Raw genomic sequence first — 14,909 nt, 5'->3', positions numbered from 1 at the left:
ATCTGAAGTCACCATCTTCTTCCTTGCTTTCATTTTTGTTTTGCTTCCTCACTACCGTTGCTCCTTCCTGGACTTTTTTCCAAAGCAAATATTTATTTGAAGTAAGTTTCCAAGGAGTATTTAGAGTCACAGAATCTCATTAGAATATTTTTTAATCCCCAGTTCAATTTATGCTTCTTGGAGTCTACATTAGATAGTTCCATTTTGTACAAATTATGTAAAAGTTAATATTTTCTTGGGCCTCAAACCAAAATAATAACACAGAGCTTACATTTCTTATAGAGAGGACTTCTTATTCCATAAAAAGGTGGTGAATTATTATAACCAAAAATTTTACGGAACATACTTGCATCTAATTTCACAACCATAAAATCTATGAAATGGCCGTCTATAATTGGGTAATTGGTACTGAAATATGAAAGAAAACTCACAAAACATAATACAAAATATTATAGTGTTAAATCCCTTGAAAGAAGAACTACTGATAAACCAGACTCTCAAATCATATCATCACAGAATCTTTGATTAGAAAAAAGTCAGAAGGTTTTTCTTGTCTCACTGTGCAACAGTAACTAGGAAGACATTCTTAATCTCTCTTTCTGGCTCATTCAATGCACCTAATCAATCAACAATTCCACTTTTAACTATGTTCATTTTACTTCATCTGCCTGGCCACTGTCTTAACTCAGGCCACCAGTATCTCTTACCTGGATTACTGCAATAACATACTAAACCATAATCCTCCTGACAACTGCACTCCTGGGCGCCAGCCCAATCCCCTCTTCAGGTACAAAGGTTTCAGAATCATACTCCCAATTACAAATCTGTATGCCATTGCTCTGCTAAAAATCCTTCAAAAGCTCCCCCATTACCACCAGAGGAAGACAGGACCTTCTCAGAGAGTCTACCAAAATTTTGAGATCCAGTCTTAGCTTCTGTCTCCTGCTACATCTCCTGATCCCTTACACAGTGCTGCAGCTGTCCTGAGTTACTCACAGAATCTTTCACAGACCATGCCTTCTTTCCCTTTTAGAACTTCGTGCAGGCTTTCTCTCTGTCTGAAAAGTCTGGCTATCTTCTCTTCATCCTCTGGTACCAAGACAGACATATTTCTTCCAGGAAATTTTTTCCAACCTTGGCAAGACTATGTTAACTTCCAAAATACACTGTGCTTGCTTCTCCTGGATATCTCACGGCATTGCGCTGTCACTTCCCTTTTGTTGTTCTCCTCCAGGAGACCACAAACTTCTTACGGACCGGAAATATATCTTCACCTTGCCAGATGCATACATGTTAGATATTGTTCTAATTAATCACTACTTATTCTTGAGGAATAAAATTGAGTACCTACAATTTCCTGACAGTTAGCCAGTATCCACACAAGAAAAATCTCAGGAACAGTCAACTTATATTTTCATGGACTTTCTAAATGACTAAAAACTTCCTTAAGTTATGCTATTGCAACCATACCATCCCTCCCAAAAAACTAATGCTTGCTCTAAAGAATGATGATGATGACGATGATGATAGAACTGACATTTATAGAACTAGGCACTATGCTGAACTCTTTTTTTAGGTTTATTTATTTTTGAGAGAGAGAGTATGAACAAGGTAAGTCCAGAGAGAGAGGGGAACAGAGGATCTAAAGTGGGCTCCAGCCGAAAGCAGAGAGCCTGATGCGGGGCTCAAACTCATGAACTGTAGAATCATGACCTGAGCCAAAGTCAGATCTCAACCAACTGAACCACGCAGGTGACCAATGAGCCAAAGTCAGATCTCAACCAACTGAACCACGCAGGTGACCAATGAGCCAAAGTCAGATCTCAACCAACTGAACCACGCAGGTGACCAATGAGCCAAAGTCAGATCTCAACCAACTGAACCACGCAGGTGACCAATGGATTCTTAACAAGAATATACTTAGTCCTTTTTCATAATAATCCTTTAAGTCAGATACTATTATTACTTCTCAGTCTGGATTTCCAAAAAAAAAAAAAAGGCTTAGAGAAGCAACTTGGTGACTTATACAGCAAGCAAACGGTAGAGTCAGGATTCACACTCAGCCAGCTGAGTCTATACCTTAGCATTAATTCACTCCCACCTCAAAACCAAATGTCAGTCAGCCAGTCTTTCAACTCTTTTACCTTAAAAAGATCTGTAGTAAAATAATAATAATTAATACAAGTAAAAAATAAAAATATAGTTAACTTTTTTATTATGTTTTAAATTTTTTCAGTGTTTTTATTTCTGACAGAGAAACAGCGTGAGCAGGGGAGGGTCAGAGAGAGAGGAAGATACAGAATCTGAAGCAGGCTCCAGGCTCTGAGCTAGCTGTCAGCACAGAGCCCAATGCGGGGCTCGAACCCACGAACCATGAGATCATGAGAACCTGAGCTGAATTCGGCCACTTAACCGACTGAGTCACCCAGGCGCCTCTAGTTACCTTCGTTTTAAACTGGCTTCCAGGGGCACCTGGGTGGCTCAGTCGGTTGAGCATCTCTCTTCAGTTCAGGTCATGATCTCAAGGCTTGTGAGTTGGAGCCCCATGTCAGGGTCTGTGCTGATAGGCCTGGAGCCTCCTTCAGATTCTGTCTCCCTCTCTCTCTGCCCCTCCCCCACTTGCTCTGTCACTCTCTCAAAAATAAATAAAACTTTTTAAAAAGTATTAAGCTGGCTTCCAAATTCATCTGTCCATGAAACTCTTTTGAGGAACAACCCCTGTTAATATCCTGGAGAACTGCAGATCTATAAAATGCACTTTAGGGAATAATGGTCTAAGCATGATTATTGTCCTAACTCACTGTTAAATTGTATTTGCTCTTGCAATGGTCACATCAAAGTACTGGCATGTACTGGGCTAGGAGCCAACCGCAGCCCCAAAGATGATCACCTGATACAAATCTTATCCAAATCCTACTACTGAATTCAAATGTCTGAAGTGAAACCCAAGGAGCAAAATCTAGCCATCATCTTACATTATTTCTAGGCATGTCTAAGATTCAGAACCGCTGTTTTGGGATACATTGTGTTTTCCAAATAATAGTTTTCAGTCTTGCCCTGGACTGGGCATCTCACATCTTATCAGGAAATCTCCTTTATAAGCCCAGATCCTTTCACTTCCAGTTTCAATCTTCCTTACCTCTCAAGCCTCTTCTCCTGCCCTCTGGTCTTTCTATTACCCCATGGCATGGCATTCCTCCATGTTTGCACACTACTCTGTTGGCCTTCCTCTTGGTTGCTGGAAAACACTTATCTTTTGGAAGTTAACTAAAACGTCATGTCCTCTATAGAGGAAAGTGGACCCATCCCCAGTTTGTGTGTTCATTCTATACTAATGTCTCTATTACAGTGTTTAATGTATTGTGTCATAACTATGGATGTGCAAGTCTTCTTTTTCAACAGAATACAAGTGTCTTAAAGGAAAACGTCAAATTTTAACACATCTTGCATCTCAGTACAAACTAGTCCTTGCCAGTAGTTGAAGCTCAGTAATTGTCAGCTGAGGGATTCAAAAGCATTTTAAAGCTTTCATCTTTGGTGCTTGGTTCTCTTCCAGTTTGTTTAGCTAAGAGAGAAATGTAATAACACCTGGTGACAACATGCTGTTTCATCAGCCAATCAATACAACCAAAGGGGAAGAAACACAAAAGGCTGTTGATAAAGAAACTCAGGGCTGAAGCACAAAGTCAACTACTCAGAAATAATGTTACCAAGAAACCATTTAAGATAGAGAAGTCAGAGATGAATTAAGTCAATGATTGATAATAAATAGAAGAGAAAACAGATTCTGAAAACCAATTCTTGGTTAAAAAAAAACTAAAGAACAGAGACGAGGCACATTACAACTAAAAACTGAACAGCACAGTCACAGAAGGAATTCAGGCATTCAGTTAAAGAATGCTGTTTTTGCATTAAAACTAATCAATTTTGAATGTAGTTGAAGCCTATTAATGCATTAAAATATGCTTGATTTCATTAACTTTCTTGAATTTTATACCCCTGGCATTGTACTCTAAATATCAAAGCACTATCAACACCATTATGAACTGGGAAATTAAGCATAAGCTCACAAATATTTATCAATCATGATACAGATATAATAATCCTTCAACTTTTATATGACTGTGATACGTTCACTCAGGCCTGATCATAAAGTTCTAATAGCTTAAACTATTGCACTTTACATTCTCTTTGCCCAAAAAAAGGCCAGCTAAGGCTCTATTCTGTCCACTTCCTACTCAATTTATATGAAAGACAGATTTCATTAAAGGTATTTTAGAAACGTTCACAATGGCCTTCTCATCGCTTACCTCAAGAGAGAAGCAGGACAATTCAAATGATAAATCAAACTATAATAATTGTACTGTTCTGTTTTCCCAAATATAAATTTAATTAATTTTAACCACATTAATACATGAAAATAGTAAGGAAGTTAATTCTTGCTATGATTACTTCGCTATTGTTTTCAATACAATTATTACACAATATTCACTTTTAGCAAATAGCATTTTACCCTAAATCAATAAACATAAAAATATCAAATTAAGCAACCCTATATTTGAATTTCTATTGTATTGTATAAGTTGCAAATGCAGATACAAATTTTACATAAATTCTTAACAATTTCTGCTGTTTTCATTGAACCCAATCTAACAAATTATTCACAAAAGTAACTTCATATTGGTCCAAACAGTTTTTGCTTAAACATGTTGTCTTAAATTTAGAATTAACAATATCACTTGGATATATTGACAAAATTACTTAAATCACTATTTTATTTAAAAATGTATTTATATTTTATCATTTAGTGAACAACTTAAAAATTCTGGACAAAGTATTGGTGTAAAGTAAGCCCAAAAAGTGGCATATTTTCATCTCTGGAACTCTCCGTAGAGACATCTCAAAGGAAAAAAATACCTTCCATTGCTGAGACGAAATCACAAAACACCAGCCAAGAAAGGCTATATTGACCTTTGCTTCAATTTTCAGAGATGTCAGCAATGTTGTAAGATACATAAAGAATAGCAAAACTCTAAGAGCTGATAGCAAATCACCAGGGTCTTCAGAAAGCAAAGAAGACATTACTGAGGTGTCTGCAAAGAATTTTCTTAATCATGGAACACTAAGGAAATATCAGATTACAAAGATGTCCTTAGTTATTATGAACTTTCAAAGGAGAAGGCCAGTCAACTGACTGCAGAAATTATTTAGAATATCTTTTTCCCAATACTACCAGCAACATTTTGGCCCAAGTTCTTCTGTTTTGGTTCATGTAAAATTCATTCTCTCAAACACCCCCAAAATTTGAATGCTGTTCTACATTTCATCACCATCTGGTAAACACCACCTTTGACAAACTATCCACTGAAGAAAGGCTAAAGGAAAAGCTTTTCTGCCCTGTATTTACTGGCCTCACAACAACATCCAATCTCATTTGCAGATCTTAACAAGAGCTCCAAATCTTTCACTCCACTAAGTCACCAGTTATCTTGTGTAAACCACCATAATCTGGTTAGCTACATGTGAGAAGACAATGCTTTATAAAATATATTAATCATTACTGATACGGTGAACTAGGTTTGCACTGACAAATTCCAAAGACAATCAATCAAGCAAGAGTAGAAAACCATAAAAGGCACACATGCACAAAGAGATAAAGGGAAATAATAGGAGGTAGCAGAGCAGTAAGATGTAGAATTGGGAGAGAAGGCAGCAATGAAAGGCTGCATCTGGAGGAGGGTCTGGAAATAAAGTGAATACCTAAGACAGTATCAACTTCTTCTGAGCAACAGAATAGGGAAGAGGGCAGACCCTACCCATACTATTCCTAACATGCTTGCTGCTCCCTAAGAGCTATAGATTGCACTTCTAATGTTAAACACAGTCCAGATGAAGCAAGTGAGATTGAATGGGAAGAGAAACATAAGGCAGCAGGTCTAAATTCTAGCCTTGCTACTGTCGCAAGCTAGCCATAGCTATGAACAAGGTAGCTGCCTCTTCCATGAATTGAGGCAGTTATGCCAGATGATTACCAGTGTCCTTCCAATTCTGTCTCACGAATACCAGAAGTCTGTAATCAACCTCATTCAAAGAGCATGTATTTTGGATATATATGTATAATACATACACACACGCGCGTGCACACACACACACACACACACTCACTAATATTCTCAAATCAAAACTTTAAGCCACATTTCTACAAAACTCTTTCACTGCTTAACCATATAAAAATTGTATAAACCTATTCCCTGAGTATGTATCTATGTTAACGACAATGAATGTCTCCTCTTTTTATGTAAACATGTATATCTTGAAACAGAAAAACTATTTTCCCAAAAGAGAAATAGTGAACACTATATAATACATATATATTTACCTTTAAATTATTCTTCATTAGGAAGTACATTAAAATTTAAATTTATTTGAAGTGTGCTAGACAGCATACTATTCTCTATGTCTATTCTGATAAAATGAGTTATGAAAGAGATAGAACTAAATAATTTGACATTATTTTGTAAACACTTAAATGTGTTAGGCATGTGTGTAAATCCTCAAGTGAGTAGGACTTTTCCTCCTGTATAAGATATAGGAAAGGGAAAAGGATGGCGTCTTTGACAAGACACTTTTCAAATGGAAATAAAACAGATTATCTAATCAGTTATCCTTGTGGTGGATGGATATACACCTGCACTGAATCTTAGATTTAGGAAATGACGGAGCCAATCATCTTTATGGGCTTCATGACAGAGCCACAGCAAAATGATTTCCTGAGATCAATATGTGGTTGAGGGAAAGCTGTTTTCAATGGAAACAGGAAGCTAGGAGCTAACCTGTTTCTATGGTAACCAGAGCAGCAGCTACCCAACAGCTGTAGGGGAAAAAAAGGGCAGAAAGTTATAAATGTGAAAAAACAAACAAACAAAAAATCAATACTGGTTTACCTCATTAGTGTAATGGTCCTTAGAGTACAGTCACAATGAGGGCAGACATTTTGTTCCTCCCCCGCCCCACTCGCAGGGGTTTTTAGCAATCAGTATCTTATTTTTCCTCCAAACCTCAAAATCTAAAAGCTGGAAAGAAGTCTGGATATAGCTAGTCCAATGTGTCATCCAGAATAAGTCAAAGGAAATCAAGACTCAAGAAGATGAAGTAAATTCTCCAAGGTCACACAGCTGGTTGTGAAATCTAGCTGGTTAGTGCGTGGGTCTCATATATCCCACCCAGGCAGTTTTCCAATGCTGCTTCCATATATTCTCTACTCCTGCACTCTCCTCCTCCTAAGCACCCACACTTTAGTCACTTTCTGTGAAAATATTGACTCTTTGACATTAAAATTAATCATCACCCTTCAACCTATAAGAAAATAAAAGCGGTGTTATCTATTCATATACATTTATATGAGAGAAACTGCTTTTTGAAAAAAAGCCTGAAATTATGTCCTTCATACTGAAAATGAGTCCTTTATACTTCAAAAAGAAATGGATTAAGTTTGATAATATATTGATGGTTATTGTTTAGGCTATGTTGCCACTACGTATTTCCTTCTGGAGATCACTGCTTGTCTTTTATCAGTCCTTTCATGCCCTTTACTATTTCATTGAGACATATTTTTAAAGGTTGCCATAATAAAAGGATATGACTCAGAAGTTCAAAAAATATGAGACCTGAAACTGCATTTTTTGTAGTAGTAAAAATAAATGATAATGATATACATCATCAAATGGGAAAGGTTGACCTGCATATTTCTATATAAGGCTACATATTCCTTGTTCTCACCTGCTTTGAAAATAAGGTTCTCAACAGAGAAGAATTTCCTTGACTTGCATTAGTTTTGTCAACTCAAGTCTACAAATGAGCTCTTAGCAAAATATCACAGAATAAAGTCATACCTAATCCGTCCAACTACATTCACCTTTGGGACGCGTAACACTCAGCAATGAATTAAATCACCTAGTTTGTGATCAAATATACAACTGAAAATACAATTTTCTGTTGAATTTATTTGATTCTTTTTTTTTTAAATTTATATCCAGGTTAAGCATATAGTGCAATAATAATTTCAGGAAGGAAGAACTTACTTGATTGTTTTAATGATGTATTGAATTAGGTACTCTCTGAACCTATCCAATACTCAGAATATAACCATAAAGTTAATTAATTTGTGAGCTGCACAATTAGTCATCTGGAAAGAGTCAAAAGACACTTGGATGTTTATATGAGCAAATGCAAAAACACCAGACTATTACAGCAGACTTTTTTCAGGGGTCTTAAGTTTGGATTAGTATTATCATATAGTGGGCCATGGCTTTTAATTAAAATGGAAAGGATGAAGACACTTGGCCACACCCTAAATAATTTGGTTGTTTTCTATAAGTACAGCCTTCATCACATTGTCCAAAAATATTGCAAAGACAGAGCCAATAAATCAGTTTATAAACAGAAAAACCAAGATAACACTTTCATAATAAAATAAAGACTAACAATACTCAATACCATCATTTCTAAATAAAATATCTTCCTGAATGTGTCAGGCAATATTTCCTTCTTTTTTTTGAGGAAAACTCATCTGTAATAACTCTGGAATTTTTTTTGCACTTCTTAATTTAATAGATAATGTTTTTAGGAAATGTTTTATTATAAATAGAGTGGTGAGCTTACTGAAGGCAAAAAACTGTATCTTCTCCATGTATTCCCAGTAGCTGACATAGTTGAGTGACTGCATAACCAATATTCACTAACTAACTAAATATTCTAAAAATTATAATAATTGACAATAATTTTTTATAAACAAGCTATATTTGGCCAATAATACTTTAAACTTCAGCAATACTTACAAGAGAAAAATTAATACTTGTTTCTTTAAGTATCTTAATATGAGACTCAAATAGTCCATACCTTATTATAATTTTTTAACTTAAGTGTTACACTTAAAGCTAGGAAACAGTTATTTAGATCGCTTCTTTCCTATTTTATTTATGATTTGAGAAAGAGGAAAAAATAATCCATAAAAAGTAAATTCAGTATGTACAATTCTGAATCCAATTCTATATATTGACATTTAAATTTTAATAGTTTCAAGGAGTATATTTTAATAATTCTGTGAAACTAAACCAATTTAAAATGCTAATTAAGTGAGCGTTTTCAAAATCTAAAAAATGATGGATTCACTATCATAGCCCCTGTATGATTCAGGATGATATATTAGATAAAAGCTGGAGAACATATATGAAATGATCTAGACCCAAAGACCAAAAAGCCAACATCTTAAATGTGGTTCCATGGCAGTTATTCTTTCTATGCACTTTAAAGGTAAAAGCAAAACAAAATGCCCTATCAGCTAACCAATGATCAACCAGTCACCAAGGAAGAGCCATGCCATAAAGTAGAACCTCATTCAAATGCCTTTACTCTCTCTCCTCAAAATTAGCAAAATAAAGAGAGAGGAGAAACTTATAACTGCTTTCAGCTCTTTAATGCTGGAAACAAATTATTTAAAATATTTTGATTTTGGTATGTTGACCTTATTTTTTTCTAACTTCTAAAAACTCTACAAGTTCGACCAAAGAATTTCGGCCTGGCACCTGTCCACTTACCATGATACAATGTTTTCAGAAGAAAGCACATACACCCTTCATTTCTCTTAAACTTATATATTCAATTGGGAATATACAAAGCATAACATTTTCACAAATACATCTATGCATCCTTGATTTTTGCTATTTGTAAATACTGCTCCATTGGCATCAACAGAATAATCTCTTTTTCTTTCCTGATCTCATTTTTTTCAGAACAGGTTTCCATGACAACTTATATTTGATTTTTTGTAAATTTCTATTTTGGAATACTATTCTTACAAACTCATTTATGTATAAAATATAAACTTTTTTTTACCAAGTGAACCTGAAAAATTTTGACCTTTTGAATATGTATTTACATCATAAATTTATAGCAATAGAGGAGGGAGAAATGCCAGCCAAAACAAAAGGCAAGAATACAATGTTACAAAATTCAACTAATTATCCAGTTCCTATCACTGTGGTTTCATTCTGGCACTTTAGATCATAAAAGTTAGAAATAAAACATATCTATTATACAATTGAGCCCATCTCCTCAATATTGGGAAAAGATAAAGATGATGGTGACAAGTATAACAAATTGAAATAGGAATTCAGGCAGTTAAAATTGTTCATCTCAAGCATATCAATAAAAGATGAACTAATGTAAAAAAAGTAAAGAGAGTTTATAAAAGTCAAATACTTAACTTCTATTAAGAATGAGATTTGTGGCAGTAAGACCACAGCTGAAGCAAACCGCTTGATAATCGACTTATGTCTCCTAGAATCATGTCCATGCAAAATATTAATTTCATCCTGTGACCTCCCAATGTAATTCTATTTATCAAACTAGTCAGATAACATTAAGTCAGGCCATCATCTGAACTAAAAGCGTTCATATAAAAATATTAAATCACGGGGCGCCTGGGTGGCACAAGTCAGTTAAGCATCCGACTTCAGCTCAGGTCATGATCTCATGGTTCATGGGTTCGAGGCCCGCATCAGGCTCTGTGCTGACAGCTAGCTCAGAGCCTGGAGGCTGTCTTCGGATTCTGTGACTCCCTCTCTCTCTGACCCTCCTCTGCTCACACTGTATCTATTTCTCTCTCAAAAATAAATAAAAAAAATTTTTAAAGGTTTTTTTTTTAAATATTATATCACATTTTAGTAAAATGGTGACTTTTGAGTATGTTTTTTTTCAGGCAACCCCCAATAACTTGAAAAGGGATTTCCCTGAAGACAAGCCCCACCAATGTTAGCCAATCTGAAAGAAAGCAAAACATTTCATGTCAAATGGTCAATAAACATGAGAAGTTCAAACAGGTTCAAGAAGTTCATTCAACTCCCATATTTTCACACTAATGTTGGGTGGTCCAGGGTAAAAACTCCACCAAAGACCTCTACCAAAGGTCATAGATGACCTTTCAAAGTTAGAATTCTAGTGTCTTATCCTGCATTAAATCTCAAGAGCAACACGTTCTCCAGAGATTTCATAAGCCAGTCACTTATAATCAGTGGTTGTGGTAAAAAGGGCCTGGGAAGGATGTCAGGAGACCTCCAGCATAATTTTGGATCTGCTATTAACTTGCTGTATGACCTTGGCCATCACTTAGCATCTGCAGTCTTCATTTTCCTCATCTATAAAATACAGGGTTTTCATGAAGTGACCTCAAGGAAATTTTCCAGATCTGTGATTATCAGCTGATTCTGATTCTGATGGTTCTTTGACCTTGTGTTAATCTCTAATATATCTGTGTTCTTTCCTCACCAAAAATGGATACATGTCAAACCCTTACTACTGTTACAATGAAATCTTAGGAAGTTTTTTTTAAACTGTTTTCAAGCTTTGACCAATAATCAATAAAATCAATTTCCATAGCAATAAGACAAATGAAATACCATCTTAAAGTTTTTGCTACACAATCTAGCCCACAATAAAATCTATTATATTATCATAGGGAAAGATAATAAAACATTCTGTCTTTCTTATAGCACACAATCTGGGGGAAAAAAAAATCACATGATGGAGGCTGAAAACAAATTCAGATGATCTTTTTAGCCACCAAGCGGAAAGAGCACTGGGGCACTCAGCTGGAATAAAAAAACAAAAAAACAAAACAGAACAGAACAAAAAAAACCCACAGAGATGTAATGGTCATGGAGTCTTTGACTTAATTTAAGTAAATATGCACTTGTTTTTGTTCTTGTTTTGAAATCCAACTCTTGCTGAACTTATAGGATGGTCTGAACAGGAAGATTTCAGAGTTGAAGTTATTAATTCCATATTCAAATATGATAATGTGGACATACTAAAATTTATGTAAGCATTTAAATGCCAGATTCAAAAGAAGAGCAATGCTTAAAATTGTCTCATTCATATTCTATTTCAAACTGAAAACAAAACATATCCTCAGACTTCTACAGTGGTATCAGAAGCATATCTTCTGGCAAGTTATTAGATAGACAGTTGCGCATTATCTCAGATGCAGAGACTTCTGACATACAGAAGACAATAATGAGGATGGAGCCCAAGTGAAGCTGCCTTGGGGGTATTTTTTCCCAGTGTCAGAAGCAAACCAGACACGCACAGTTGCGAAGATTTTACTAAATACAGCCCTCCATGCTCATGTATAATTAAAAACCATTCACATACTGTATAATTTTTTGGTTATTTATATTTATTTTATTCCCTTTACACTGGAGAAACAGTGTATTGGTTACTTTTATAGTCCCTCCATGGGAGTCTGCAAAATTAATTGGGAGTGTCAAGGACTAAATTTAAACTGTCATTCAAGCTAGAAACTGAAAAGGAAAAAAAAAATGGAGGATGGACTCACAATCTGAAGAGTAAAATAAAGTTTGCAACGATCTAAACTGTCCAGATTTAGACAATCTGATTACACTAGCATCACCAAAGTGACCAATTCATAGCCAACCTGTAAGAAAACAGAGATACAGCCCAAGGGGGAAAGGACCAGGCTCCCAATTTCAATGTGCAGGTGGGCTCTCTGGTCAACTCACAGGGACAAGCAATTCATCATTCTTCCCCCTTGGAAGGAGACAGGCCCAAACAGCACTCAGGAGGGGCTGTTCACAAAACGGCCCCCTGGCACACCCTCTCCCCACCCAGCCAGACAGGTGTATTCCATTTTCCCTTCTCTGTCTTTCGATTAGATCCCTACTTGGAGCCACTGCTCTGAATGAGTCAGCTGTGGAGTGTCAGGACTCACTGAGAATGTCAAATCGTGATGCCCAGAAGGCCTGAAGAAACATCCAAACTGGAGGGAAAGTTGGGACAAAAGAGTCAGGGGAGAAAAAAAAACAAGAATGCAGATGAAGCTCGATACCAGTTTCAGGACAAGGTTCCAGAGACTGGCACAGAGAGGTCGACCTTTGCCCTTCCGTTCCCGTCTGCTAAAGGAAGTCTCACTTGGAGCTGAGAGGGTGAAGGACGGAGAGGGCGGGAGGAGGGCGGCCGGGGTCCCTGAATTTACCTTGCATCGGACGGGCTTCTAACCTCACCCTTAGGGAGCCCCGTTCCCTCTCCCTCCCAGCCCCTCCCGCACCCCAGAGGCCCCCAGTGGAGGAGAGAAGCGTTGGGAAAGGAGCTGGAGGAGCGGGGGGAGGGGGCGGTTCTGGCCTTACCCTGGCGGCTCTGGACGAGTAGGGGTCCTCGAAAAGGGCCCACATGCGGGGCTGCAGCCTCCTCCAGCGGCCGGACTTGCCGTCGGGGCCCCCCAGGCCCGCGGCGTCCTCGATGCCCAGCCTCTTGGCCGCCAGGTCCTCGTCGTCGCCCGGGTCGCCGCCGATGAGGTCGGGGGTCTCGAAGATGTCGAGCGCCTCCTCGGCGTCGCGATGCTGCCGGTAGGTCATCCAGCAGCAGGGCTCTACGTCCGTCTCGTCGATGCCCCAGAAGGCCAGCTCCTCCTCGAAGAGCGGCCCGCACACGTCGNCGTCAGGCAGTCGCCCGGGGGCTCCGAGGCGGCGAGGAGGGCCAGGCGCGTCCCGGGCAGGGTCTTGAGGGTGCTGCGGTAGGTCTCGTGCCGGGTGCCCCCGACATTGAGGATCACCCTCTCGTTGTTCTCGATCTTGCCCATCTCTGTGGCTCAGACATGACTGGGGGGAGGGGAACANGAGCACGAGTCCCAGGATGCGGGGCTGGAGAGCGGCGAGGGGGGAACGACCCTCCCAGGAGGAAACGCGTGCCCAGCCCCGACCCCGCCTCCGGCAACACACCTTCCCCAGGCTTCCAGAAAACTCGGGAGGTCGCGCCAGCTTCCCTGACCTTCCAGGACACCTTCTTCCCGGCCTCCCACCTTTCTCTCCTTCCTCCGATCTCTCCCACCTCATCTTCCCACCCTTCGCCTCCCTCCTCTGCGTCCCCTCCCACAAACAACCCCCACCGCTCTTCTCGGTCCAGAGCCCTCCTAAACCTTCCCCCCTCCTCCCTGGCCCCCATTCTCTGCCCCTGCCCTGGCCCCTCTCTTCAATTCTCGTAGACCCTCTCTCCGCCCCTACCCCGGACCTGGAGGCGGCTCTCTTGGACTAGGAGTTTTCCCTGCGGAAACAACTTGGCTGTGTTGGGTGAGAGCCCCGGACGGGGCGGGGGGCCCCCATTACGCGCCTACCCCCGGTCCTCTGGACGGCTCGCAGCGTCCCGGCACTCAGGGAGTGCCCTTCGCGCGCCTGGTTCTCGGGTCACCTCCACTCTCCCCCACCGNGGAAAAAAAAAAAAAAAAAAAAAACACCCTGAAGGCAGAAGTCAAAGCATAAAAATCTCCCTGCTGTTGCCTTTCACCAAGGAGACCTGTGACTAATTTCCTGATCCAATTTCCTTTTCACATTGTTGTTGTTGTTGTTGATATTATTACTTGGGAAAGGAAAGCACTAACTAGGATCCATTTTTGAGAGTACGACTGACCAACGAGTCCCACCCCACCCCCCTTCCCAAGGAAAACAAANCACCTCCGCGTTCCTGCCCGCCCGCAGGGTCAGCATGCCCTTCCCGGCCGATCGCCCCCCTCCCCTCCCGCCCCCAGATACCTTAACGAGACCCACAGAAAAGTGGTTCTGCTCTGGCTTCCGAGTGGACGAGCGTCTCCGCGCAGCCGGGCTGAGTCCTGACACCCAGCCGAGCAGCCCTTCTCCAACGANGAAGCTCTCTTGTACCAACCAGGTTCATATATTTTTCTTCCGTGAAGCTCTGTCCCCACCCTCTCTGGAGCTTCTGCCTGCCTTATTTACACCCCACGCTCCGCACCCTTTCTCTTCCCACTGCCCCACCCCTCCCAACAAGTGACAGAGCATCTCTAAGACCAATTCCATTTTTTTTTCCTTAATGACAGCTAGGAG

The 14,909-nt window shown here is 39.4% G+C and overlaps 1 protein-coding gene across 1 annotated transcript in view; it reads right to left on the bottom strand.

Annotated features, from left to right (window-relative positions):
* The window catches only part of KCNC2 (potassium voltage-gated channel subfamily C member 2), a 190,197-nt gene extending 175,528 nt beyond the window's left edge, over positions 1-14,669 (bottom strand). Inside the window, 3 exon segments of the mRNA XM_077770235.1 lie at positions 13,203-13,531; positions 13,534-13,673; positions 14,601-14,669. Coding sequence (XP_077626361.1) covers positions 13,203-13,531; positions 13,534-13,654 — 450 coding nt within the window. The 5' untranslated portion in view covers positions 13,655-13,673; positions 14,601-14,669.
* Between the last annotated feature and the right edge of the window lie 240 nt (positions 14,670-14,909).

This window comes from Crocuta crocuta, unplaced genomic scaffold, assembly GCF_008692635.1.
Source record: "Crocuta crocuta isolate KB4526 unplaced genomic scaffold, BGI_CrCroc_1.0 scaffold317, whole genome shotgun sequence".
NCBI classification, from domain to species: Eukaryota; Metazoa; Chordata; class Mammalia; order Carnivora; family Hyaenidae; genus Crocuta; species Crocuta crocuta.
The sequence above is the reverse complement of the archived record's forward strand: the minus strand, read 5'-3'. Positions and strand labels throughout refer to the sequence as shown.